Raw genomic sequence first — 25,911 nt, forward strand, 5'->3', positions numbered from 1 at the left:
CTTGCATAACATCAGTGCTGTTTTACTTCATAAACGTACCCTGGGTGGTGAGGCCGGTATGATTGTGTGTAAATTGCAGGGAACAAAAGCCATCTTGTATACAGTAAATATTTCTCTAAATAATGCTTCAAGTTAACCTAAAACAAGTATGATGTAAGCAGAAATAACCTTTGAGCATGAAGAATGAGAATGCAGTCAACGAATCGTTTTAACGGTTACGTTACAATTTAAGATTACAAGTTCACAAATATTTGGCAAACTATTTATTTAGATTCATAAAACAGGAATGTATACAGAGATTTCAGTTGGTTCAGATAGTAAAATTTGTTCTGTGGACAAGGAATTTGAGGCCAAAATCTGTTTATCTTCTTTTTATCTTAGTGAGATAAACAAAATGACCCAAGAAACTGAGAAGATACTGAACATCTGATATGGAGAACTCATAAACCATACAATTACTTTCAAGAAAATGTGCCAAGTCAAGTTAAATTTTACAGTATGCCTCTCATAATGTCAACATGTCAGTATATTTTGGAAAAGTCAGTTCGTTCTAGATGTAATCATGACATTATTGTTTAGATGGAATGGACTGATGATGCCTGTTTTCTCCACTCTACCATTCCTGTACAGTCTTGTCCCACACTAGCTGCCCATGCGGCTCTTTGGCACCTTCAGGCAGCATGGCCAGATAAACAGGAGTTTCTGCTCCTTCCTCTGGACTCTTGGTAGCATTTGGTCCAGCCATATCAGTCCGCACCCATCCTGGACAGCAAGCATTCAGAAGGATACCATCACCTGGCCTGGCCTCGCTGAGAACTCGAGCCTGGATCTTTGATAGCACAGTCACACCAATCTAAAAAATGACAGAAAACAAATACGGTTCAGTGACAACCAATTCCTTTCCTGACAGATTTTGTCTGGGCCTGCTTATTGCTAAGATACACGGCCTAGCAAATCATTTGAATGTTAGGGGATGCATTCGAAAACTTAGGCAGCTGACTTGTTAGGAAGCTGCATTAACTTGATCAGCAGGAATCAGGAACACGTGCCCTGGTGTATTGGTTACATCCTAAAAAGAATAGCATCTACGCTAATATTAATCTCTCTGTTTATCCCAAGGTTTACAGTAGTCTGGCGTAACCAGGCCATATCCAGATCACTATGACGACCACAATGCCGCCCTAAAGTGTCAGCAGAGACTATGTCAACTAGAAGGCCTCCTTCACTCCACTTTCCTTCTGTACAGATGAAAATGTTATCAAAATGATTGGAAACGACTAAAAACGCTGTATTATGCACACTACTGTATTAAAGGTGCACTATGTTGTTTTTTTGCAGTAAAATATCCAAAAACCACTAGGCCAGTGTTATACATTTTGTTCAGTTGAGTACTTACAATATCCCAAATGTTTTCAACTATTTGTAAATTGTGAGGAAATTGATATTTTAACTAAGGACCGGGATGTTTCAGCATAGTCTGAGGAAGTCGCCTGTCAATTACGTCATATCTGCGCTACCCTCAGTTTGGGGTTTTATTTGGCAGAAGCGCTTTACTCTTAGCAGTGTGAACAAGTGAACGCAACGTCATAACATCATTTTCAACACACTTAAATGTATCTAATATGATCAACAGAGCTGCATTACCTCATAATCAAAACCAGAAGAGCGGAAATACTGCAGGCACCCGGTGAATGTGTCCTGTCCCATCATAATAAAAGCCCCAGTGTTCGCGAGGCAGGTATTTTTGTAACAAACGCTCCAGCGGCCGTGCTCAGCTCCACAACACTCGGTCCTGCTCTGCTTCACACTACAGTAATGTTAATAACCGCATGCATGAACATGATTTCTGCCCGAGTCCTATTTTCCACCAGCTGTGAGTTGAAGACCACATGTCCCAAGATACTGCACTCAAACTTTGTGTCATCAAACTACGCATTTGTTTTGAATAGGCGACCTCTAGTGGACGGAAAATTGCATAGTGCACCTTTAAGTATTTTAGCGGTCATTTTGTACAGAAAAACTACGAACCTGCGCACATACGTATTCAAACGCGTTTGCTTATGGACTTATATGCTTAAGTGCATGTCATCACAGTTCTCGTGGATTCACGGTTTTTTGAAGTCTACACGAAGATGAAAACTGTATCGTTTTGAAACTGTTTCAAAACCTCTTTCAAGGTTTGCGTTCTCTAGTCGTCGGCACTGTTGCCATCCGGATTATTCGGCAGGAACAAATTGTGAGTTTTCTATTTTGGTTGAAAATGCTGTCGTGTAATTGCCCCCAAAGTAAATAACTAGTGATTTTTTACAGTGGAAATTAATTAATCAAAACTTACTTTAGCTGGACAATACATTTTTCTAGAGCTAATGTACAGCCTTAACATTAAGCCATTAATTTCCTTTTATCACTGTAAAGCTGCATCAGATGGTAAAAATAACGCTATATAAATGAAGTTGGCTTGACTTGACTTGACTTGTCTTACTGCCCTATGAGGCAATGACATTGCAGGCTACGTTTGCGCATGAAGGGACCACACAAAACTGATTTTGGACAGAATTCTGAGGCATCACAACGGTTTAATGATCTACAACAAAATAAAGGGAGTTTTGGTGATAACTTAATGAATTTTTAATTACTACATTACTTATTTCTGGTTGGTAAAGGTTGGTAAAAACATTTATACACAAACTGACCAGCAACTGCTTACAGGTACCAGTTATCGTATCTATATCGTGGACAATTTAATGTCCAGGATTGTGGGATATCATAGACAGCGAATGATACATTTATGCTACCTTCAAAAATCAATCAGATGAAGGTACCTCAGTAGACATGATGTAATATGATCATTAGATTCAGACGTGCCTTATATGCTGCCTGCTGAGGCAGTGTTTTCTCTGATTTTGGATGCAGCCAGGGAAAAATAAGGAAGTGTGTTACCTTGCTGGTACCATAGGCAGTGTTCGGCCAGCCCTGAGCTGTATGATCTCCTGTCTGTGCAGCATGAACAAACTCTCCCATCAGCAAACACAAGTCCTCCTCTGCCAAATCTTTATTTCTGAATCTGTCCAGAGGTAAACATAAAACAAAAAAATACTAGCTATACTGTTTACTTTACCTTATGAATTATTATACAAATTGATTCACACACTTTGCCTGTAGTTCGGGACTGCACTGGTCAAGCGATTTCTTGCTAACAAAGCTGGACACATTGACCACTCGAGCATTGGGTCGAAGTATCGGAAGAAGAGCATGACACACCCACAGTGTTCCCCAGAAGTTTGTGCGCATGGTCACCTCAGCCTGTTCTCCAAACGGCTCTGTCGCGGAATCTAGAAGAAGAAGAAGAGAATTTTGAATGGATGTATTTGCAGAATGTGTTTTTTTTTTATATAAATCTTTTTAATGAGGTATTAAAAAAAAGTAAGGTTTAGAGAAATTATATTGAAAAGTGTCATACTAATATAATATAATATGATCAGTGTTTGGTGTAATGCATTATTAGTTACTGTAATTTAATTTATTTCCCTTGAAATAGTAAAGTAAGGGATTACTCTTAAATTTTCTGTAATTTAACTAGTTACTTCTGATGTAATTTTATTAAATAGTATACTGTTTCTATGAATACAATAGTACATTCAATAGCAAACTTTAATGTTTAAATGTATGTTTTGAATGCAACCTCCCTTTAATTATTTAATTTCAAGAGCAGTTTTAAGTCAATTTTTGAATTTTTCAACGGGTCAGCATGGGATTATGCAGATATGAGATTTAGAAAGTAGTTAGTAGGCTAATAAGTAATGCAATACTTTTTAGAAATAGTGGCTACTTGCAGTAATCTAATTCATTGCTGAGGAAGTAATTAGTAGCTAGTTAATTACTTTTTATAGTAACTTGTCCGACATTGGCCTAATAATATAATATTTATAAAAAATAATATTTGTAAAAAAAAGGCCTATATATATATATATATATATATATATATATATATATATATATATATATATATATATATATATATACAGTCCCTGACAAAAGTCTTGTCGCTTGTGTACAAATTGACCTAAAGTGCCGCTGAAATATATTTCTAATCAAGATTTTTTTTACAAGAAATGGCTCATTTTAATCCCACCAGCTTTTGTGATCATGTTTCAGTGAAAAACTAAACTTTCAAAAAGAATTCTAATATTCACAGCTTGGTAAAGCCCATTGAGTCAATTTTTGCAAAGACATAAGTGTTGTCGCCTTGTCATATGAGCTTCACCTTTGACTAATAATGGATCAATTTGGTCTCAAGTGTGTATAAAAAGAACCCAGTACACTAGACCTTCACATCAACTGCAACTAGACCTCTGCAAACATGCCTAAGATTCACCCAGAGACTAAAGTTTTGATTATCAAGAGGCTGAAGACCAGATCCACTGCTGATGTGGCAGACACCTACAATGTGTCTCAGCGTCAAGTACAGAGGATAAAAAAAAGATTTGAAGAGACTGGAGACGTTTTTGACAAGCCCAGGTCAGGCAGACCCGGCAAGACAACTGCTCGAGAGGACCGTTTGTTGGCTCGAAAATCCAAGGCCAGCCCATTTTCCACTGCAGCAGAGCTCCACGAGACCTGGTCACCTGAAGTCCCTGTGTCAACCAGAACAGTTTGTCGGATTCTGTCTCGAAATGGCCTCCATGGTCGAATCAGTGCCCAGAAGCCAGCACTAAACAAAAGACAATTGAAAAACCGTGTGGCGTTTGCCAAGGCCCACAGCCTGCTAAAAGGATGGACGCTGGAAAAGTGGCTGAAGGTGGATTTTTCAGATGAATCTTTTGTTGAATTACACCACAGTCGCCGCAAATATTGCAGGAGACCTACTGGAGCCAGAATGGATCCGAGATTCACCCAGAAAACAGTGAAGTTTGGTGGCGGAAAAATCATGGTCTGGGGTTACATCCAGAATGGGGGTGTGCGAGAGATCTGCAGGATGGAAGGCAACATCAATAGTCTAAAATAACAAGAAATCTTAGCTACCTCTTATATTCCCAACCATAAAAGAGGCCAAATTCTGCAGTAGGACGGTGCTCCATCGCATACTTCCATCTCCACATCAAAGTTCCTCAAGGCGAAGAAGATCACGATGCTCCAGGATTGGCCAGCCCAGTCACCAGACATGAACATCATTGAGCATATGTGGGGTAGGATGAAAGAGGACGCATGGAAGACGAAACCAAAGAATATTGATGAACTCTGGGAGGCATGCAAGACTGCTTTCTTAGCTATTCCTGATGACTTCATCAATAAATTGTATGAATCCTTGCCAAACCGCATGGATGCAGTCCTTCAAGCTCATGGAAGTCATACTACAAGATATTAAATTTGGATCTCACAGCACCACAACTTAATTTGCAGACATATTTTTGTATTTGCTGTAAATTTGTTCAATTTCTGTATAGGCGACAAAACTTTTGTCTTGCCAAAATTTGACCTTTCCGTCTTGATTAAATGATAAATATTTTTTCTGTGAACATTATTTATTTCAGTGCATTAAACATCATTTGGGAGGGTTTTAGCTTTTCATATGAGCTATTTCTAACACCAATTGATTAACAAGCAGCCATTATCGGGGCCAAGCGCAAAGAAGAAGACAAGACATGCCAGCATGGCTGGAAGTCTCAAGCCAACTGCAACAATGAGCCATTAAGGACCTATTAAGTTGATTTTAGGCAAAATAGCAGTCAAATTTTAAATACAGTCAATAATAATGGTTTAATGGTTTATCACTTTCGACCAATAGGTGTCACTGTTACGAAACTGATGTGGTTTAGTCAGATTGAGATGACAATGACACATGCAAAGTTTGGTGTCAATATGTCAAAGCATTGCAGAGATACAGCCTCAAGAGTAATTTTTGCATCATGGCTCAACTCTGTTGCAGTGGTATATGAAAACTGTTTTGTCTATCAATCCGAAATCCATAACTATTTGTCAGCATGGTCTGAAGACGATACGGATCAATTTTGGTGAAAATCGGACAAACGGTCTAGGATGAGTTTGAAAAAGTAGGTTTTTAACAAATAACAAGACGGAGGACAGATAGGTTTGCAAAATATGGCACAATTGGTATCCATGTTCTCGGCATGAGCCATTGACTGTATTATGACCAGTTTCATTACAATGGGTTAATTTAATCAAAAGTTATTCGCATTTCTGTACATTTTATTACAACTTTTGACCACAAGGTGGCGCTACCCCGAAACTTTTTGAGTATCTTCAGGACATGGAGCGGAAGACACATACCGAGTTTTGTAACGATACGCTAATGCATTCTTAAATTATAGCATTAGCATTTTAAACCATAATACTGCATTGAAGTCAATGGGAATTTCATGTTTTGTTTTATTATAGCGCCACCAAGAGGCACAATCCCACCAATTTTTTTATGTGTCCTCATAGTGAGCCCATACATATGTGTGTCAAGTTTGGTGAAAATATCTCATTTTGTTTTGGAGTTATAGACATTTATATGAAAAAACACGTAAAAAAGGACTGACACCTGACTTTGATTGGATTTTACTACCCCTTACTATCAATATTTTGAGATTTGGGCATTAGCGTATAGCTATCGACCTATGTTTCCGAACTTCTGAGGCTGGTTTCGTCTCGATCGGACTAGCGGTTTCGAAGATATCAGCAAATGTTTTTTAAGCACTAAATTACAACTCTGCGCAAACCATATGCCGAAACCTGGCAAGTCTGGTATCGTTGGAGTCGGCAAGGATTCAGGAGACCAAAAAACACACTCCCATCAAAATATGTCAACCACACCCAAAGTTATAAGCGTTTGAAAAAAAAAATTCTCCACTAGGTGGCGCTGTTTCGAAACTTCTCAGGCTACTTCAGGGCATCGTGGTGATGACCCATACCAAGTTTCATAACAATCTGTTCATGCGTTCATAAAATACAGCATTTTTGCACATAATTCAAAATGGCCGACATCCAAAATGGCCGACATGGTAAAATTGGATATCAGTCGACTCGGCATGACGCCCTGAATCTAATGAGACCAATTTTATGATTTTTGGATAAACGGTTCAGAAGTTATAAGCCAAAATAGGCATTTTTCGTATCTCCGGACAGGTAGGTGGCGCTGCGCCGAAACGCTGCATGTTGCTTCAAGTCATGCTTGTGATGACATGTACCAAGGTTGGTTTGAATACGATAAAGCGTTGCGGAGATATAGCCTTTAGTGTGTTTTTGCAACCTCCACGTAAAATTTGTTTGTGCGTTTATTGAAAACGATTGGACGAATCAACTTGAATTCCATAACTTTTTGTCAACATGCTCTGAAGATGATCTGTTTCAATTTTCGTGAAAATCGGAGCAACAGCCTAGGAGGAGTTCGAAAAAGTAGGTTTTTCAGAAAATTCAAAATGGCGGGAAAATTTGCATACCGGAAAATGACATCATAGGGTGAAATCGAATCGGCTTGAGCCAAGGAATCCGATGAAAAAAGAATTTTGTTTCTAGCCCTTAGGGGTCAAAAGTTATAAGCATAAATATGAGTGAAACTTTGGACAGGTGGTGGCGCTAGAGGGATTGAGTTAGAGGCACCAAATTTGCTATATTGACAGCTCAGACTGGCCTCTATGAGTGTGCCAAATTTCACAACTTTTTACCATACGGTTCTATGGGCTGCCAGAGACTCCTATGGCGGAAAAAGAAGAAGAATAATAAATATAGCTGCAAGCAGCCATTATCGGGGCCAAGCGCAAAGAAGAAGACAAGACATGCCAGCATGGCTGGAAGTCTCAAGCCAACTGCAACAATGAGCCATTAAGGACCTATTAAGTTGATTTTAGGCAAAATAGCAGTCAAATTTTAAATACAGTCAATAATAATGGTTTAATGGTTTATCACTTTCGACCAATAGGTGTCACTGTTACGAAACTGATGTGGTTTAGTCAGATTGAGATGACAATGACACATGCAAAGTTTGGTGTCAATATGTCAAAGCATTGCAGAGATACAGCCTCAAGAGTAATTTTTGCATCATGGCTCAACTCTGTTGCAGTGGTATATGAAAACTGTTTTGTCTATCAATCCGAAATCCATAAGTATTTGTCAGCATGGTCTGAAGACGATACGGATCAATTTTGGTGAAAATCGGACAAACGGTCTAGGATGAGTTTGAAAAAGTAGATTTTTAACAAATAACAAGATGGAGCACAGATATGTTTGCAAAATATGGCAAAATTGGTATCTATCTTCTCGGCATGAGCCAATGAATGTATTATGACCAGTCTCATTACAATAGGCTAATTTAATCAAAAGTTATTAGCATTTTTGTACATTTTATTACAACTTTTGACCACAAGGTGGCGCTGCCCCGAAACTTTTTGAATATCTTCGGGACATAGAGCGGAAGACACATACCGAGTTTTGTAATGATACACTAGTGCATTCTTAAATTATAGCATTAGCATTTTAAACCGTAATACTGCATTGAAGTCAATGGGAATTTCATGTTTTGTTTTATTATAGCGCCACCAAGAGGCACAATCCCACCAATTTTTTTATGTGTCCTCGTAGTGAGCCCATACATATGTGTGTCAAGTTTGGTGAAAATATTTCATTTTGTTTTGGAGTTATAGACATTTATATGAAAAAACACGTAAAAAATGACTGACACCTGACTTTGATTGGATTTTACTACCCCTTACTATCAATATTTTGAGATTTGGGCATTAGCGTATAGCTATCGACCTATGTTTCCGAACTTCTGAGGCTGGTTTCGTCTCGATCGGACTAGCGGTTTCGAAGATATCAGCAAATGTTTTTTAAGCACTAAATTACAACTCTGCGCAAACCATATGCCGAAACCTGGCAAGTCTGGTATCGTTGGAGTCGGCAAGGATTCAGGAGACCAAAAAACACACTCCCATCAAAATATGTCAACCACACCCAAAGTTATAAGCGTTTGAAAAAAAAAATTCTCCACTAGGTGGCGCTGTTTCGAAACTTCTCAGGCTACTTCAGGGCATCGTGGTGATGACCCATACCAAGTTTCGTAACAATCCGTTCATGCGTTCATAAAATACAGCATTTTTGCACATAATTCAAAATGGCCGACATCCAAAATGGCCGACATGGTAAAATTGGATATCAGTCGACTCGGCATGACGCCCTGAATCTAATGAGACCAATTTTATGATTTTTGGATAAACGGTTCAGAAGTTATAAGCCAAAATATGCATTTTTCGTATCTCCGGACCAGTAGGTGGCGCTGCGCCGAAACGCTGCATGTTGCTTCAGGTCATGCTTGTGATGACATGTACCAAGTTTGGTTTGAATACGATAAAGCGTTGTGGAGATATAGCCTTTAGTGTGTTTTTGCAACCTCCACGTAAAATTTGTTTGTGCGTTTATTGAAAACGATTGGACGAATCAACTTGAATTCCATAACTTTTTGTCAACCTGCTCTGAAGATGATCTGTTTCAATTTTCGTGAAAATCGGAGCAACGGCCTAGGAGGAGTTCGAAAAAGTAGGTTTTTCAGAAAATTCAAAATGGCGGGAAAATTTGCATACCGGAAAATGACATCATAGGGTGAAATCGAATCGGCTTGAGCCAAGGAATCCGATGAAAAAAGAATTTTGTTTCTAGCCCTTAGGGGTCAAAAGTTATAAGCATAAATATGAGTGAAACTTTGGACAGGTGGTGGCGCTAGAGGGATTGAGTTAGAGGCACCAAATTTGCTATAGTGACAGCTCAGACTGGCCTCTATGAGTGTGCCAAATTTCACAACTTTTTACCATACGGTTCTATGGGCTGCCAGAGACTCCTATGGCGGAAGAAGAAAAAGAAGAAGAAGAAGAAGAAGAAGAAGAAGAAGAAGCAGAATAATAATAATAGGAACACTAACGATTTCAATAGGTGCCTCCGCACCTTCGGTGCTTGGCCCCTAAATATAGCTGCAAGCAGCCATTATCGGGGCCAAGCGCAAAGAAGAAGACAAGACATGCCAGCATGGCTGGAAGTCTCAAGCCAACTGCAACAATGAGCCATTAAGGACCTATTAAGTTGATTTTAGGCAAAATAGCAGTCAAATTTTAAATACAGTCAATAATAATGGTTTAATGGTTTATCACTTTCGACCAATAGGTGTCACTGTTACGAAACTGATGTGGTTTAGTCAGATTGAGATGACAATGACACATGCAAAGTTTGGTGTCAATATGTCAAAGCATTGCAGAGATACAGCCTCAAGAGTCATTTTTGCATCATGGCTCAACTCTGTTGCAGTGGTATATGAAAACTGTTTTGTCTATCAATCCGAAATCCATAACTATTTGTCAGCATGGTCTGAAGACGATACGGATCAATTTTGGTGAAAATCGGACAAACGGTCTAGGATGAGTTTGAAAAAGTAGATTTTTAACAAATAACAAGATGGAGCACAGATATGTTTGCAAAATATGGCAAAATTGGTATCTATCTTCTCGGCATGAGCCAATGAATGTATTATGACCAGTCTCATTACAATAGGCTAATTTAATCAAAAGTTATTAGCATTTTTGTACATTTTATTACAACTTTTGACCACAAGGTGGCGCTGCCCCGAAACTTTTTGAATATCTTCGGGACATAGAGCGGAAGACACATACCGAGTTTTGTAATGATACACTAGTGCATTCTTAAATTATAGCATTAGCATTTTAAACCGTAATACTGCATTGAAGTCAATGGGAATTTCATGTTTTGTTTTATTATAGCGCCACCAAGAGGCACAATCCCACCAATTTTTTTATGTGTCCTCGTAGTGAGCCCATACATATGTGTGTCAAGTTTGGTGAAAATATTTCATTTTGTTTTGGAGTTATAGACATTTATATGAAAAAACACGTAAAAAATGACTGACACCTGACTTTGATTGGATTTTACTACCCCTTACTATCAATATTTTGAGATTTGGGCATTAGCGTATAGCTATCGACCTATGTTTCCGAACTTCTGAGGCTGGTTTCGTCTCGATCGGACTAGCGGTTTCGAAGATATCAGCAAATGTTTTTTAAGCACTAAATTACAACTCTGCGCAAACCATATGCCGAAACCTGGCAAGTCTGGTATCGTTGGAGTCGGCAAGGATTCAGGAGACCAAAAAACACACTCCCATCAAAATATGTCAACCACACCCAAAGTTATAAGCGTTTGAAAAAAAAAATTCTCCACTAGGTGGCGCTGTTTCGAAACTTCTCAGGCTACTTCAGGGCATCGTGGTGATGACCCATACCAAGTTTCGTAACAATCCGTTCATGCGTTCATAAAATACAGCATTTTTGCACATAATTCAAAATGGCCGACATCCAAAATGGCCGACATGGTAAAATTGGATATCAGTCGACTCGGCATGACGCCCTGAATCTAATGAGACCAATTTTATGATTTTTGGATAAACGGTTCAGAAGTTATAAGCCAAAATATGCATTTTTCGTATCTCCGGACCAGTAGGTGGCGCTGCGCCGAAACGCTGCATGTTGCTTCAGGTCATGCTTGTGATGACATGTACCAAGTTTGGTTTGAATACGATAAAGCGTTGTGGAGATATAGCCTTTAGTGTGTTTTTGCAACCTCCACGTAAAATTTGTTTGTGCGTTTATTGAAAACGATTGGACGAATCAACTTGAATTCCATAACTTTTTGTCAACCTGCTCTGAAGATGATCTGTTTCAATTTTCGTGAAAATCGGAGCAACGGCCTAGGAGGAGTTCGAAAAAGTAGGTTTTTCAGAAAATTCAAAATGGCGGGAAAATTTGCATACCGGAAAATGACATCATAGGGTGAAATCGAATCGGCTTGAGCCAAGGAATCCGATGAAAAAAGAATTTTGTTTCTAGCCCTTAGGGGTCAAAAGTTATAAGCATAAATATGAGTGAAACTTTGGACAGGTGGTGGCGCTAGAGGGATTGAGTTAGAGGCACCAAATTTGCTATAGTGACAGCTCAGACTGGCCTCTATGAGTGTGCCAAATTTCACAACTTTTTACCATACGGTTCTATGGGCTGCCAGAGACTCCTATGGCGGAAGAAGAAAAAGAAGAAGAAGAAGAAGAAGAAGAAGAAGAAGAAGCAGAATAATAATAATAGGAACACTAACGATTTCAATAGGTGCCTCCGCACCTTCGGTGCTTGGCCCCTAAATATAGCTGCAAGCAGCCATTATCGGGGCCAAGCGCAAAGAAGAAGACAAGACATGCCAGCATGGCTGGAAGTCTCAAGCCAACTGCAACAATGAGCCATTAAGGACCTATTAAGTTGATTTTAGGCAAAATAGCAGTCAAATTTTAAATACAGTCAATAATAATGGTTTAATGGTTTATCACTTTCGACCAATAGGTGTCACTGTTACGAAACTGATGTGGTTTAGTCAGATTGAGATGACAATGACACATGCAAAGTTTGGTGTCAATATGTCAAAGCATTGCAGAGATACAGCCTCAAGAGTCATTTTTGCATCATGGCTCAACTCTGTTGCAGTGGTATATGAAAACTGTTTTGTCTATCAATCCGAAATCCATAACTATTTGTCAGCATGGTCTGAAGACGATACGGATCAATTTTGGTGAAAATCGGACAAACGGTCTAGGATGAGTTTGAAAAAGTAGATTTTTAACAAATAACAAGATGGAGCACAGATATGTTTGCAAAATATGGCAAAATTGGTATCTATCTTCTCGGCATGAGCCAATGAATGTATTATGACCAGTCTCATTACAATAGGCTAATTTAATCAAAAGTTATTAGCATTTTTGTACATTTTATTACAACTTTTGACCACAAGGTGGCGCTGCCCCGAAACTTTTTGAATATCTTCGGGACATAGAGCGGAAGACACATACCGAGTTTTGTAATGATACACTAGTGCATTCTTAAATTATAGCATTAGCATTTTAAACCGTAATACTGCATTGAAGTCAATGGGAATTTCATGTTTTGTTTTATTATAGCGCCACCAAGAGGCACAATCCCACCAATTTTTTTATGTGTCCTCGTAGTGAGCCCATACATATGTGTGTCAAGTTTGGTGAAAATATTTCATTTTGTTTTGGAGTTATAGACATTTATATGAAAAAACACGTAAAAAATGACTGACACCTGACTTTGATTGGATTTTACTACCCCTTACTATCAATATTTTGAGATTTGGGCATTAGCGTGTAGCTATCGACCTATGTTTCCGAACTTCTGAGGCTGGTTTCGTCTCGATCGGACTAGCGGTTTCGAAGATATCAGCAAATGTTTTTTAAGCACTAAATTACAACTCTGCGCAAACCATATGCCGAAACCTGGCAAGTCTGGTATCGTTGGAGTCGGCAAGGATTCAGGAGACCAAAAAACACACTCCCATCAAAATATGTCAACCACACCCAAAGTTATAAGCGTTTGAAAAAAAAAATTCTCCACTAGGTGGCGCTGTTTCGAAACTTCTCAGGCTACTTCAGGGCATCGTGGTGATGACCCATACCAAGTTTCATAACAATCTGTTCATGCGTTCATAAAATACAGCATTTTTGCACATAATTCAAAATGGCCGACATCCAAAATGGCCGACATGGTAAAATTGGATATCAGTCGACTCGGCATGACGCCCTGAATCTAATGAGACCAATTTTATGATTTTTGGATAAACGGTTCAGAAGTTATAAGCCAAAATAGGCATTTTTCGTATCTCCGGACAGGTAGGTGGCGCTGCGCCGAAACGCTGCATGTTGCTTCAAGTCATGCTTGTGATGACATGTACCAAGGTTGGTTTGAATACGATAAAGCGTTGCGGAGATATAGCCTTTAGTGTGTTTTTGCAACCTCCACGTAAAATTTGTTTGTGCGTTTATTGAAAACGATTGGACGAATCAACTTGAATTCCATAACTTTTTGTCAACATGCTCTGAAGATGATCTGTTTCAATTTTCGTGAAAATCGGAGCAACGGCCTAGGAGGAGTTCGAAAAAGTAGGTTTTTCAGAAAATTCAAAATGGCGGGAAAATTTGCATACCGGAAAATGACATCATAGGGTGAAATCGAATCGGCTTGAGCCAAGGAATCCGATGAAAAAAGAATTTTGTTTCTAGCCCTTAGGGGTCAAAAGTTATAAGCATAAATATGAGTGAAACTTTGGACAGGTGGTGGCGCTAGAGGGATTGAGTTAGAGGCACCAAATTTGCTATAGTGACAGCTCAGACTGGCCTCTATGAGTGTGCCAAATTTCACAACTTTTTACCATACGGTTCTATGGGCTGCCAGAGACTCCTATGGCGGAAGAAGAAGAAGAAGAAGAAGCAGAATAATAACAAGCGCAAAGAAGAAGACAAGACATGCCAGCATGGCTGGAAGTCTCAAGCCAACTGCAACAATGAGCCATTAAGGACCTATTAAGTTGATTTTAGGCAAAATAGCAGTCAAATTTTAAATCCAGTCAATAATAATGGTTTAATGGTTTATCACTTTCGACCAATAGGTGTCACTGTTACGAAACTGATGTGGTTTAGTCAGATTGAGATGACAATGACACATGCAAAGTTTGGTGTCAATATGTCAAAGCATTGCAGAGATACAGCCTCAAGAGTCATTTTTGCATCATGGCTCAACTCTGTTGCAGTGGTATATGAAAACTGTTTTGTCTATCAATCCGAAATCCATAACTATTTGTCAGCATGGTCTGAAGACGATACGGATCAATTTTGGTGAAAATCGGACAAACGGTCTAGGATGAGTTTGAAAAAGTAGATTTTTAACAAATAACAAGATGGAGCACAGATATGTTTGCAAAATATGGCAAAATTGGTATCTATCTTCTCGGCATGAGCCAATGAATGTATTATGACCAGTCTCATTACAATAGGCTAATTTAATCAAAAGTTATTAGCATTTTTGTACATTTTATTACAACTTTTGACCACAAGGTGGCGCTGCCCCGAAACTTTTTGAATATCTTCGGGACATAGAGCGGAAGACACATACCGAGTTTTGTAATGATACACTAGTGCATTCTTAAATTATAGCATTAGCATTTTAAACCGTAATACTGCATTGAAGTCAATGGGAATTTCATGTTTTGTTTTATTATAGCGCCACCAAGAGGCACAATCCCACCAATTTTTTTATGTGTCCTCGTAGTGAGCCCATACATATGTGTGTCAAGTTTGGTGAAAATATTTCATTTTGTTTTGGAGTTATAGACATTTATATGAAAAAACACGTAAAAAATGACTGACACCTGACTTTGATTGGATTTTACTACCCCTTACTATCAATATTTTGAGATTTGGGCATTAGCGTATAGCTATCGACCTATGTTTCCGAACTTCTGAGGCTGGTTTCGTCTCGATCGGACTAGCGGTTTCGAAGATATCAGCAAATGTTTTTTAAGCACTAAATTACAACTCTGCGCAAACCATATGCCGAAACCTGGCAAGTCTGGTATCGTTGGAGTCGGCAAGGATTCAGGAGACCAAAAAACACACTCCCATCAAAATATGTCAACCACACCCAAAGTTATAAGCGTTTGAAAAAAAAAATTCTCCACTAGGTGGCGCTGTTTCGAAACTTCTCAGGCTACTTCAGGGCATCGTGGTGATGACCCATACCAAGTTTCATAACAATCTGTTCATGCGTTCATAAAATACAGCATTTTTGCACATAATTCAAAATGGCCGACATCCAAAATGGCCGACATGGTAAAATTGGATATCAGTCGACTCGGCATGACGCCCTGAATCTAATGAGACCAATTTTATGATTTTTGGATAAACGGTTCAGAAGTTATAAGCCAAAATAGGCATTTTTCGTATCTCCGGACAGGTAGGTGGCGCTGCGCCGAAACGCTGCATGTTGCTTCAAGTCATGCTTGTGATGACATGTACCAAGGTTGGTTTGAATACGATAAAGCGTTGCGGAGATATAGCCTTTAGTGTGTTTTTGCAACCTCCACGTAAAATTTGTTTGTGCGTTTATTGAAAACGATTGGACGAATCAACTTGAATTCCATAACTTTTTGTCAACATGCTCTGAAGATGATCTGTTTCAATTTTCGTGAAAATCGGAGCAACGGCCTAGGAGGAGTTCGAAAAAGTAGGTTTTTCAGAAAATTCAAAATGGCGGGAAAATTTGCATACCGGAAAATGACATCATAGGGTGAAATCGAATCGGCTTGAGCCAAGGAATCCGATGAAAAAAGAATTTTGTTTCTAGCCCTTAGGGGTCAAAAGTTATAAGCATAAATATGAGTGAAACTTTGGACAGGTGGTGGCGCTAGAGGGATTGAGTTAGAGGCACCAAATTTGCTATAGTGACAGCTCAGACTGGCCTCTATGAGTGTGCCAAATTTCACAACTTTTTACCATACGGTTCTATGGGCTGCCAGAGACTCCTATGGCGGAAGAAGAAGAAGAAGAAGCAGAATAATAATAGGAACACTAACGATTTCAATAGGTGCCTCCGCACCTTCGGTGCTTGGCCCCTAAATATAGCTGCAAGCAGCCATTATCGGGGCCAAGCGCAAAGAAGAAGACAAGACATGCCAGCATGGCTGGAAGTCTCAAGCCAACTGCAACAATGAGCCATTAAGGACCTATTAAGTTGATTTTAGGCAAAATAGCAGTCAAATTTTAAATACAGTCAATAATAATGGTTTAATGGTTTATCACTTTCGACCAATAGGTGTCACTGTTACGAAACTGATGTGGTTTAGTCAGATTGAGATGACAATGACACATGCAAAGTTTGGTGTCAATATGTCAAAGCATTGCAGAGATACAGCCTCAAGAGTAATTTTTGCATCATGGCTCAACTCTGTTGCAGTGGTATATGAAAACTGTTTTGTCTATCAATCCGAAATCCATAAGTATTTGTCAGCATGGTCTGAAGACGATACGGATCAATTTTGGTGAAAATCGGACAAACGGTCTAGGATGAGTTTGAAAAAGTAGATTTTTAACAAATAACAAGATGGAGCACAGATATGTTTGCAAAATATGGCAAAATTGGTATCTATCTTCTCGGCATGAGCCAATGAATGTATTATGACCAGTCTCATTACAATAGGCTAATTTAATCAAAAGTTATTAGCATTTTTGTACATTTTATTACAACTTTTGACCACAAGGTGGCGCTGCCCCGAAACTTTTTGAATATCTTCGGGACATAGAGCGGAAGACACATACCGAGTTTTGTAACGATACACTAGTGCATTCTTAAATTATAGCATTAGCATTTTAAACCGTAATACTGCATTGAAGTCAATGGGAATTTCATGTTTTGTTTTATTATAGCGCCACCAAGAGGCACAATCCCACCAATTTTTTTATGTGTCCTCGTAGTGAGCCCATACATATGTGTGTCAAGTTTGGTGAAAATATTTCATTTTGTTTTGGAGTTATAGACATTTATATGAAAAAACACGTAAAAAATGACTGACACCTGACTTTGATTGGATTTTACTACCCCTTACTATCAATATTTTGAGATTTGGGCATTAGCGTATAGCTATCGACCTATGTTTCCGAACTTCTGAGGCTGGTTTCGTCTCGATCGGACTAGCGGTTTCGAAGATATCAGCAAATGTTTTTTAAGCACTAAATTACAACTCTGCGCAAACCATATGCCGAAACCTGGCAAGTCTGGTATCGTTGGAGTCGGCAAGGATTCAGGAGACCAAAAAACACACTCCCATCAAAATATGTCAACCACACCCAAAGTTATAAGCGTTTGAAAAAAAAAATTCTCCACTAGGTGGCGCTGTTTCGAAACTTCTCAGGCTACTTCAGGGCATCGTGGTGATGACCCATACCAAGTTTCATAACAATCTGTTCATGCGTTCATAAAATACAGCATTTTTGCACATAATTCAAAATGGCCGACATCCAAAATGGCCGACATGGTAAAATTGGATATCAGTCGACTCGGCATGACGCCCTGAATCTAATGAGACCAATTTTATGATTTTTGGATAAACGGTTCAGAAGTTATAAGCCAAAATAGGCATTTTTCGTATCTCCGGACAGGTAGGTGGCGCTGCGCCGAAACGCTGCATGTTGCTTCAAGTCATGCTTGTGATGACATGTACCAAGGTTGGTTTGAATACGATAAAGCGTTGCGGAGATATAGCCTTTAGTGTGTTTTTGCAACCTCCACGTAAAATTTGTTTGTGCGTTTATTGAAAACGATTGGACGAATCAACTTGAATTCCATAACTTTTTGTCAACATGCTCTGAAGATGATCTGTTTCAATTTTCGTGAAAATCGGAGCAACGGCCTAGGAGGAGTTCGAAAAAGTAGGTTTTTCAGAAAATTCAAAATGGCGGGAAAATTTGCATACCGGAAAATGACATCATAGGGTGAAATCGAATCGGCTTGAGCCAAGGAATCCGATGAAAAAAGAATTTTGTTTCTAGCCCTTAGGGGTCAAAAGTTATAAGCATAAATATGAGTGAAACTTTGGACAGGTGGTGGCGCTAGAGGGATTGAGTTAGAGGCACCAAATTTGCTATAGTGACAGCTCAGACTGGCCTCTATGAGTGTGCCAAATTTCACAACTTTTTACCATACGGTTCTATGGGCTGCCAGAGACTCCTATGGCGGAAGAAAAAGAAAAAGAAGAAGAAGAAGAAGAAGAAGAAGAAGCAGAATAATAATAATAGGAACACTAACAATTTCAATAGGTGCCTCCGCACCTTCGGTGCTTGGCCCCTAATAATAGGAACACTAACGATTTCAATAGGTGCCTCCGCACCTTCGGTGCTTGGCCCCTAAATATAGCTGCAAGCAGCCATTATCGGGGCCAAGCGCAAAGAAGAAGACAAGACATGCCAGCATGGCTGGAAGTCTCAAGCCAACTGCAACAATGAGCCATTAAGGACCTATTAAGTTGATTTTAGGCAAAATAGCAGTCAAATTTTAAATACAGTCAATAATAATGGTTTAATGGTTTATCACTTTCGACCAATAGGTGTCACTGTTACGAAACTGATGTGGTTTAGTCAGATTGAGATGACAATGACACATGCAAAGTTTGGTGTCAATATGTCAAAGCATTGCAGAGATACAGCCTCAAGAGTAATTTTTGCATCATGGCTCAACTCTGTTGCAGTGGTATATGAAAACTGTTTTGTCTATCAATCCGAAATCCATAACTATTTGTCAGCATGGTCTGAAGACGATACGGATCAATTTTGGTGAAAATCGGACAAACGGTCTAGGATGAGTTTGAAAAAGTAGATTTTTAACAAATAACAAGATGTAGCACAGATATGTTTGCAAAATATGGCAAAATTGGTATCTATCTTCTCGGCATGAGCCAATGAATGTATTATGACCAGTCTCATTACAATAGGCTAATTTAATCAAAAGTTATTAGCATTTTTGTACATTTTATTACAACTTTTGACCACAAGGTGGCGCTGCCCCGAAACTTTTTGAATATCTTCGGGACATAGAGCGGAAGACACATACCGAGTTTTGTAATGATACACTAGTGCATTCTTAAATTATAGCATTAGCATTTTAAACCGTAATACTGCATTGAAGTCAATGGGAATTTCATGTTTTGTTTTATTATAGCGCCACCAAGAGGCACAATCCCACCAATTTTTTTATGTGTCCTCGTAGTGAGCCCATACATATGTGTGTCAAGTTTGGTGAAAATATTTCATTTTGTTTTGGAGTTATAGACATTTATATGAAAAAACACGTAAAAAATGACTGACACCTGACTTTGATTGGATTTTACTACCCCTTACTATCAATATTTTGAGATTTGGGCATTAGCGTATAGCTATCGACCTATGTTTCCGAACTTCTGAGGCTGGTTTCGTCTCGATCGGACTAGCGGTTTCGAAGATATCAGCAAATGTTTTTTAAGCACTAAATTACAACTCTGTGCAAACCATATGCCGAAACCTGGCAAGTCTGGTATCGTTGGAGTCGGCAAGGATTCAGGAGACCAAAAAACACACTCCCATCAAAATATGTCAACCACACCCAAAGTTATAAGCGTTTGAAAAAAAAAATTCTCCACTAGGTGGCGCTGTTTCGAAACTTCTCAGGCTACTTCAGGGCATCGTGGTGATGACCCATACCAAGTTTCATAACAATCTGTTCATGCGTTCATAAAATACAGCATTTTTGCACATAATTCAAAATGGCCGACATCCAAAATGGCCGACATGGTAAAATTGGATATCAGTCGACTCGGCATGACGCCCTGAATCTAATGAGACCAATTTTATGATTTTTGGATAAACGGTTCAGAAGTTATAAGCCAAAATAGGCATTTTTCGTATCTCCGGACAGGTAGGTGGCGCTGCGCCGAAACGCTGCATGTTGCTTCAAGTCATGCTTGTGATGACATGTACCAAGGTTGGTTTGAATACGATAAAGCGTTGCGGAGATATAGCCTTTAGTGTGTTTTTGCAACCTCCACGTAAAATTTGTTTGTGCGTTTATTGAAAACGATTGGACGAATCAACTTGAATTCCATAACTTTTTGTCAACATGCTCTGAAGATGATCTGTTTCAATTTTCGTGAAAATCGGAGCAACGGCCTAGGAGGAGTTCGAAAAAGTAGGTTTTTCAGAAAATTGAAAATGGCGGGAAAATTTGCATACCGGAAAATGACATCATAGGGTGAAATCGAATCGGCTTGAGCCAAGGAATCCGATGAAAAAAGAATTTTGTTTCTAGCCCTTAGGGGTCAAAAGTTATAAGCATAAATATGAGTGAAACTTTGGACAGGTGGTGGCGCTAGAGGGATTGAGTTAGAGGCACCAAATTTGCTATAGTGACAGCTCAGACTGGCCTCTATGAGTGTGCCAAATTTCACAACTTTTTACCATACGGTTCTATGGGCTGCCAGAGACTCCTATGGCGGAAGAAGAAGAAGAAGAAGCAGAATAATAATAGGAACACTAACGATTTCAATAGGTGCCTCCGCACCTTCGGTGCTTGGCCCCTAATAATAGGAACACTAACGATTTCAATAGGTGCCTCCGCACCTTCGGTGCTTGGCCCCTAATTAAAAGTCATGTTAATATCAGGTAACGTTACTTCTAGAAAATAGATACGCGACAAGACTTTTGTCAGGGACTGTATATATATATATATATATATATATATATATATATATATATATATATATATATATATATATATATATATATATATATATATATAAAACCCACACACACATTTTGACACTTTTTGACTCATTTAAGTCGAAAAAAGAAAAAAAACAGGACATTCAACTAACTTTTGAAGGCAATTCCCGCATTGTTGATAAGAACATCCAGGCCGCCGTACTTCTCCTCCAGAAATGTCTTGAGTTTTAGGGCGCTTCCTTGGTCACAAATATCAAGTTGGTGGAATTTTACGTTTTTGCACCCCTCAGCTTGCAGTCCAGCAACAGCTTCTTGACCCAGTTTCTCATTTCGTGCCGTGAGGAGGATATCTCCTTTGAAACCTGCCTTGCACAGCCCTTTAATAATCGCCAGTCCGATGCCCTTATTTGCCCCTGTAACTACAGCCACTCTTGTGGACATTATGGGGTTATATTGTCTGCCGTTAAGCGAAGAAATGAAGTCACGAATATTTCGAATCTGCACTCTGGTGTTTAATGCTGTAATGCTAGTTTCTGAACTGTTCCGCGTGCAGCTCCTCCTCTAAAACTGACACGAACAAAAGAAAGTGTAAAGTCATGCTTACTTTTGCTCTCATGCTGATAACATTGATTGATAGGTGTTTTATTGCCCACAGGTAACTTAAATGCATATGTTATAGCCTATAAAATATTGCATGTTTAAAAAAAATGCATTAAATGTTTGGTTTTATAGACTGATAGACACTAGCCCATGGGTACATTTTTTGTTTGAAATTTACATGAGCGTGTTACACCATGAATCCATCTTCCAAATCGTTTTTTTGTCTTATCTTGAATTAATCACTATATACGCCTTATTATTCAGACTATTTTAGAACGAGCTGGACCGCAGCGGACTCTGCACCCCAGCCAGTACCTGCGTGACTTGTTGTTACATAAAAAGAAAGAAGTAGCTCCGGCTACAATGTTCTTCCACAAAACACATGCAGTTCTTGCAATAACAAAGAGCAGGCCTAGCCTATATACCTAGCAAAATTAACACTAAACAAAGAACCACGCATTCAAATAAATATGTTGCAATGAAGGAGCAATAATTGAAACTTTGAAACTTTAATCTATAGGCCTAACAAATCTAGGTGCAAAGAAAAGAATTATAATTTCACAAAACATTTACAACTCGACAGGTTTTGCTTTTTAATATCTTCTTGATAGCAAGCTATCATCAGTGAATGGAGTGCGGATCAAGTTGTGTTGTGATTTGTGTTAATTTGCTGCCATCTGCTGTTTAAATAAAGCAAATAATTGTGCATGGCATGAGATGCCACACTGTAAAAAGAAATCCGTAAAAGGGCACAATGTACAATGTAGTGTATACAGAATAAGGAATTTTAAATAGGCCTAAGGAGTATTTTGTTGTTGTTGTTGTTGTTGTTTTACAGGTATTTTACCTATATTTTGAATTACGCATTACATTAGGTTATGTTAAAATCAAATAACATGCAAATAAGCAATGAAGACAGACAATAAAAATACAACTAAATGCAAATATATGACCATCAGTTTTAATGCTTTACTACAGTACTTTAATTTAATTAATTGCGAATTAAATGCTTTAACAGCACCTGCACTGTAAAACAATTTTACTATTATTGTTCTGCATGTTATTTGAATTAATAGCACGAGGACATTAAACAAATAAACAAACAAACCAGATCTAGCCAGATATTTAATATTGATTTTATAATTCTTTAAGTTTTGATGTGTGGTTGACAGACTACAGGAACATATAAGATTCTATCAGCTTTTAGCCTGTCAAGAAATGCTATAAAACCAGGCTGTAAACAAGTAATAAGTAACCGGATGATGCGATGAAACACAATTTGAGAAGTCATCAGTTGTCATTTTAATCATATAAAGCCTGACATATTAAATATTAGTCAAAAGTCATATACAAAAATAATAATACAAAAGTTTGCTTATGGGTTTTTGGTTATTGTATATGGCTCATATACAAGATTAAGCTTAACTCGAGGAAAAGAAACCCCAGTTTTATTCAAAGGCCCAAACTGTGTACAATGACCTTAAGGTGCACATTTTTAGAATTATACTGAAATGCCCTATAACCCATAATATTGTGTATTGCAACATATTAATATCCATGCATTGGACTTAATATGTTGAAAATCTATCAAACCATCACCCCCCCCCCCCCATTTTTCTTAGTAAAGAGAGTAACAGAACAGAAGTAAAACTAGATATTGCCAGTTTTCTTGAATGATGACAATCAGTGTGTTTATTACATTTGCTTTGTCACATACACTAGTAACTGAGTACTGTATTTTCTTATGACAAACATAATTCAGATATTGCTCACAAATGTTGGACTTTTGAAAGCATTTTTGATATCTTTTATAACTTTTTTAATATCTATAAAATAACAAAAATTCTATTTCAAAGGCAATAACTTATTCTTAGAGCTAAAAAGTCTAAAAATATTGTCTCTCAGAGCCTGAACACTCAGTCCATAAATGGCTGGATTCAGAATAGGAGGAAATATCAAGAAATAAAGTGACATAACGGTTTGTGTTTCAAATGGAAGATAACTTGTGTCAAAGCGACTTTGTACAATTTCAAAAAAACAGCCCACGCTATAGTTCAATATTGCAAATAAGTGTGGCATGCAGGTCTTCAGTGCTTTTATTTTAGACTTTTTAGTGGCAGTGAAGCATATTTTTAGAATATGTCCATATGAGTAAAGGGTCATTGCAAGCTGAGGAAAAGTATATACAACAACAGAAAACAATCCAATTGCACTCACAACATTTGTGTCTTCACAGGACAATTTGACAAGAGAATAGTTGGAACAGTACACTCGCCCAATTATGTTCCTACAGATTGTCAAGCGCAGAGTCAGAATAAAAAACAAAGCGAATGCCACTAAAGGATAACCCCACGAGAAAGCAATTAGTTTATACACCCTTGTGATTGTCATAATACTGTGATACTGTAGCGGGTAGCAGATGGCCACATAGCGATCATAGCACATCACTGAAAGAATGGTGAATTCTATAATAACATATGTGTGCAAGAAATAGGTTTGAGCCTTACAACACTCCAAAGATACCTCATGAGAAGGAGACATCAAAGTACCCATCAAGGACGGAAGCAAAGCCGTGCCACCATAGATGCCGTTGACAGCCAAGTTACATAGAAAGACATACATAGGTTTGTGAAGTGCTTTGTCAGAAATTACAATAAAAATCAAAGTGGTGTTAGCAAAGAGTACAAACATGTACAACATAAAAAAGATCATGAAGTAAAGGTATTTAAGATCCTCCATTCTGTAAAGGACCTCCAGTATGACAGATGACACAACTGATGAGTTTTTCATCTTTAAATTGTTCAGCACACTGCAGTTAAAGAAAAAAACGGTACATTACATTCTTGCCAAGTAGATTAAATCAGTTGTATGGGCTAATGGAAACAAGTTATAAGCAGATGAACAGGCTTCCCTTGTATAGGGCCACTGCAAATATCAGAGACAAATACAATATTTATAAATCATTTCAAAAGAAACATCCCAAATCCTTTCAGGTCAGCTGGATAACAGGTGAATAATAAGCCTTGACACAAAATATAAAAAACGGACTCTCCTCCTCTCCTTCTCTATTTATATTTATGCTACTATAGGCTATGTGTAACAGTGAAATTGGCCAGTGTATTCAGGTCCCATGGTATTTTAATTATGATTATGTAAATAGCCTAATCTCTTAGGGATGCTTGAATTAATACTAAACGTATAAATCAAGGTGTCCATACAGATTAGAGATAGTTGGTATAACTGTTAAACCATGGCATTCAAATAAAAATATAGGCTACTTGATCTAATCATACATCAAATCAGGGAGAGTGCTGTATACAAAACAACTGAAATGTTGAAAAGAAAATATTTTCAGTCCTGGATGCCGTTAATAGGCGTTTATAGAGACTTGTTACATGCGACCTGTTAGGCATATCAATGAATATACAAGGGCAGGCAGCTTCTCTCGCTCTAGTCACCCGGGCACCCTACCGGGAGAAGAGCCCGTACGGGCCATAAAAGGAACTTCACTCTTATTAACGTCAAGCCGACGCATACTCGAAAAAAACTCTCCGAAACTTGTGAGAAACCGGAAGGAGTATTTTTGACACAGAAATACTCCATCAAACGTCCAACATTAGTTTTTGAAACTTTGTCTATGTTTAGGATAGGAATCCAAGTCTTTAACAGTGTAAAAAGCTCAGTATGCATGAAACAGCATTTCACCCCCCCTTTAAAATAGTCAATGAGGCTCCAGTGTTTCAACCTCAATGTTATGAAGCGATGAGAATACCATTTGAAAACAAAAATAATAACTTTATCCAACAATCTCTACTCTTTCATGTAACTCTCCTTCATGATTCATAAAAGGAACACAACGCACACACATGGTGCTGAATAAAGTCGTTATTTTTGTGTAGTATCTCTTTACTACCTTTCTGGGCCTTTAAAGTGGTCGTTGTGTTGCTGTCTATGTGGGTTCAGAAAGCTCTCAAGTTTCATCATAAATATCTTATTTGTGTTCCAAAGCTCTTTCGGGTTTGGAACGACACAAGGGCAAGTAATTAATGACAGAAATTTAATTTTTTAAAGGGCAATTTAAAATGTAATATTAAATATTAACAAATGTTTCTAAAAATGATAGTAAGGATGGTTTGAGATTGTGGCCTGACAGTCATCACTATACAGAGGATATA

General features: G+C 38.3%; 2 protein-coding genes across 2 annotated transcripts; both read right to left on the bottom strand.

Annotated features, from left to right (window-relative positions):
- Positions 1-237: 237 nt before the first annotated feature.
- Positions 238-21,737, bottom strand: cbr1l (carbonyl reductase 1-like). Its single transcript, XM_067424069.1, has 4 exons — positions 21,289-21,737; positions 3,152-3,332; positions 2,941-3,064; positions 238-853 (listed from the first exon to the last, which is right to left on the bottom strand). The coding sequence occupies exons 1-4, from the start codon at positions 21,575-21,577 to the stop codon at positions 614-616; spliced, it is 834 nt and encodes a 277-aa protein (XP_067280170.1). The 5' UTR covers positions 21,578-21,737; the 3' UTR covers positions 238-613.
- Positions 21,738-23,581: 1,844 nt separating this feature from the next.
- Positions 23,582-24,526, bottom strand: LOC137046005 (olfactory receptor 52Z1P-like). The gene has a single exon (XM_067423063.1). The coding sequence runs from the start codon at positions 24,524-24,526 to the stop codon at positions 23,582-23,584; it is 945 nt and encodes a 314-aa protein (XP_067279164.1).
- Positions 24,527-25,911: the final 1,385 nt, after the last annotated feature.

This window comes from Pseudorasbora parva, chromosome 18 (genome assembly GCF_024679245.1).
Source record: "Pseudorasbora parva isolate DD20220531a chromosome 18, ASM2467924v1, whole genome shotgun sequence".
Taxonomy (NCBI): domain Eukaryota; kingdom Metazoa; phylum Chordata; class Actinopteri; order Cypriniformes; family Gobionidae; genus Pseudorasbora; species Pseudorasbora parva.

Bases quoted from the DNA above. Each gene is read 5' to 3' on its own strand.
- cbr1l (XM_067424069.1), bottom strand. From the start codon at position 21,577: ATGTCCACAAGAGTGGCTGTAGTTACAGGGGCAAATAAGGGCATCGGA. The intron at 3,333-21,288 runs GTTAGTTGAATG...TTCTTCTTCTAG, and splicing joins TGCGGGAATTGCCTTCAAAA to ATTCCGCGACAGAGCCGTTT. The intron at 3,065-3,151 runs GTGTGTGAATCA...ACCTCTGGACAG, and splicing joins AGTCCCGAACTACAGGCAAA to ATTCAGAAATAAAGATTTGG.
- LOC137046005 (XM_067423063.1), bottom strand. From the start codon at position 24,526: ATGAAAAACTCATCAGTTGTGTCATCTGTCATACTGGAGGTCCTTTAC.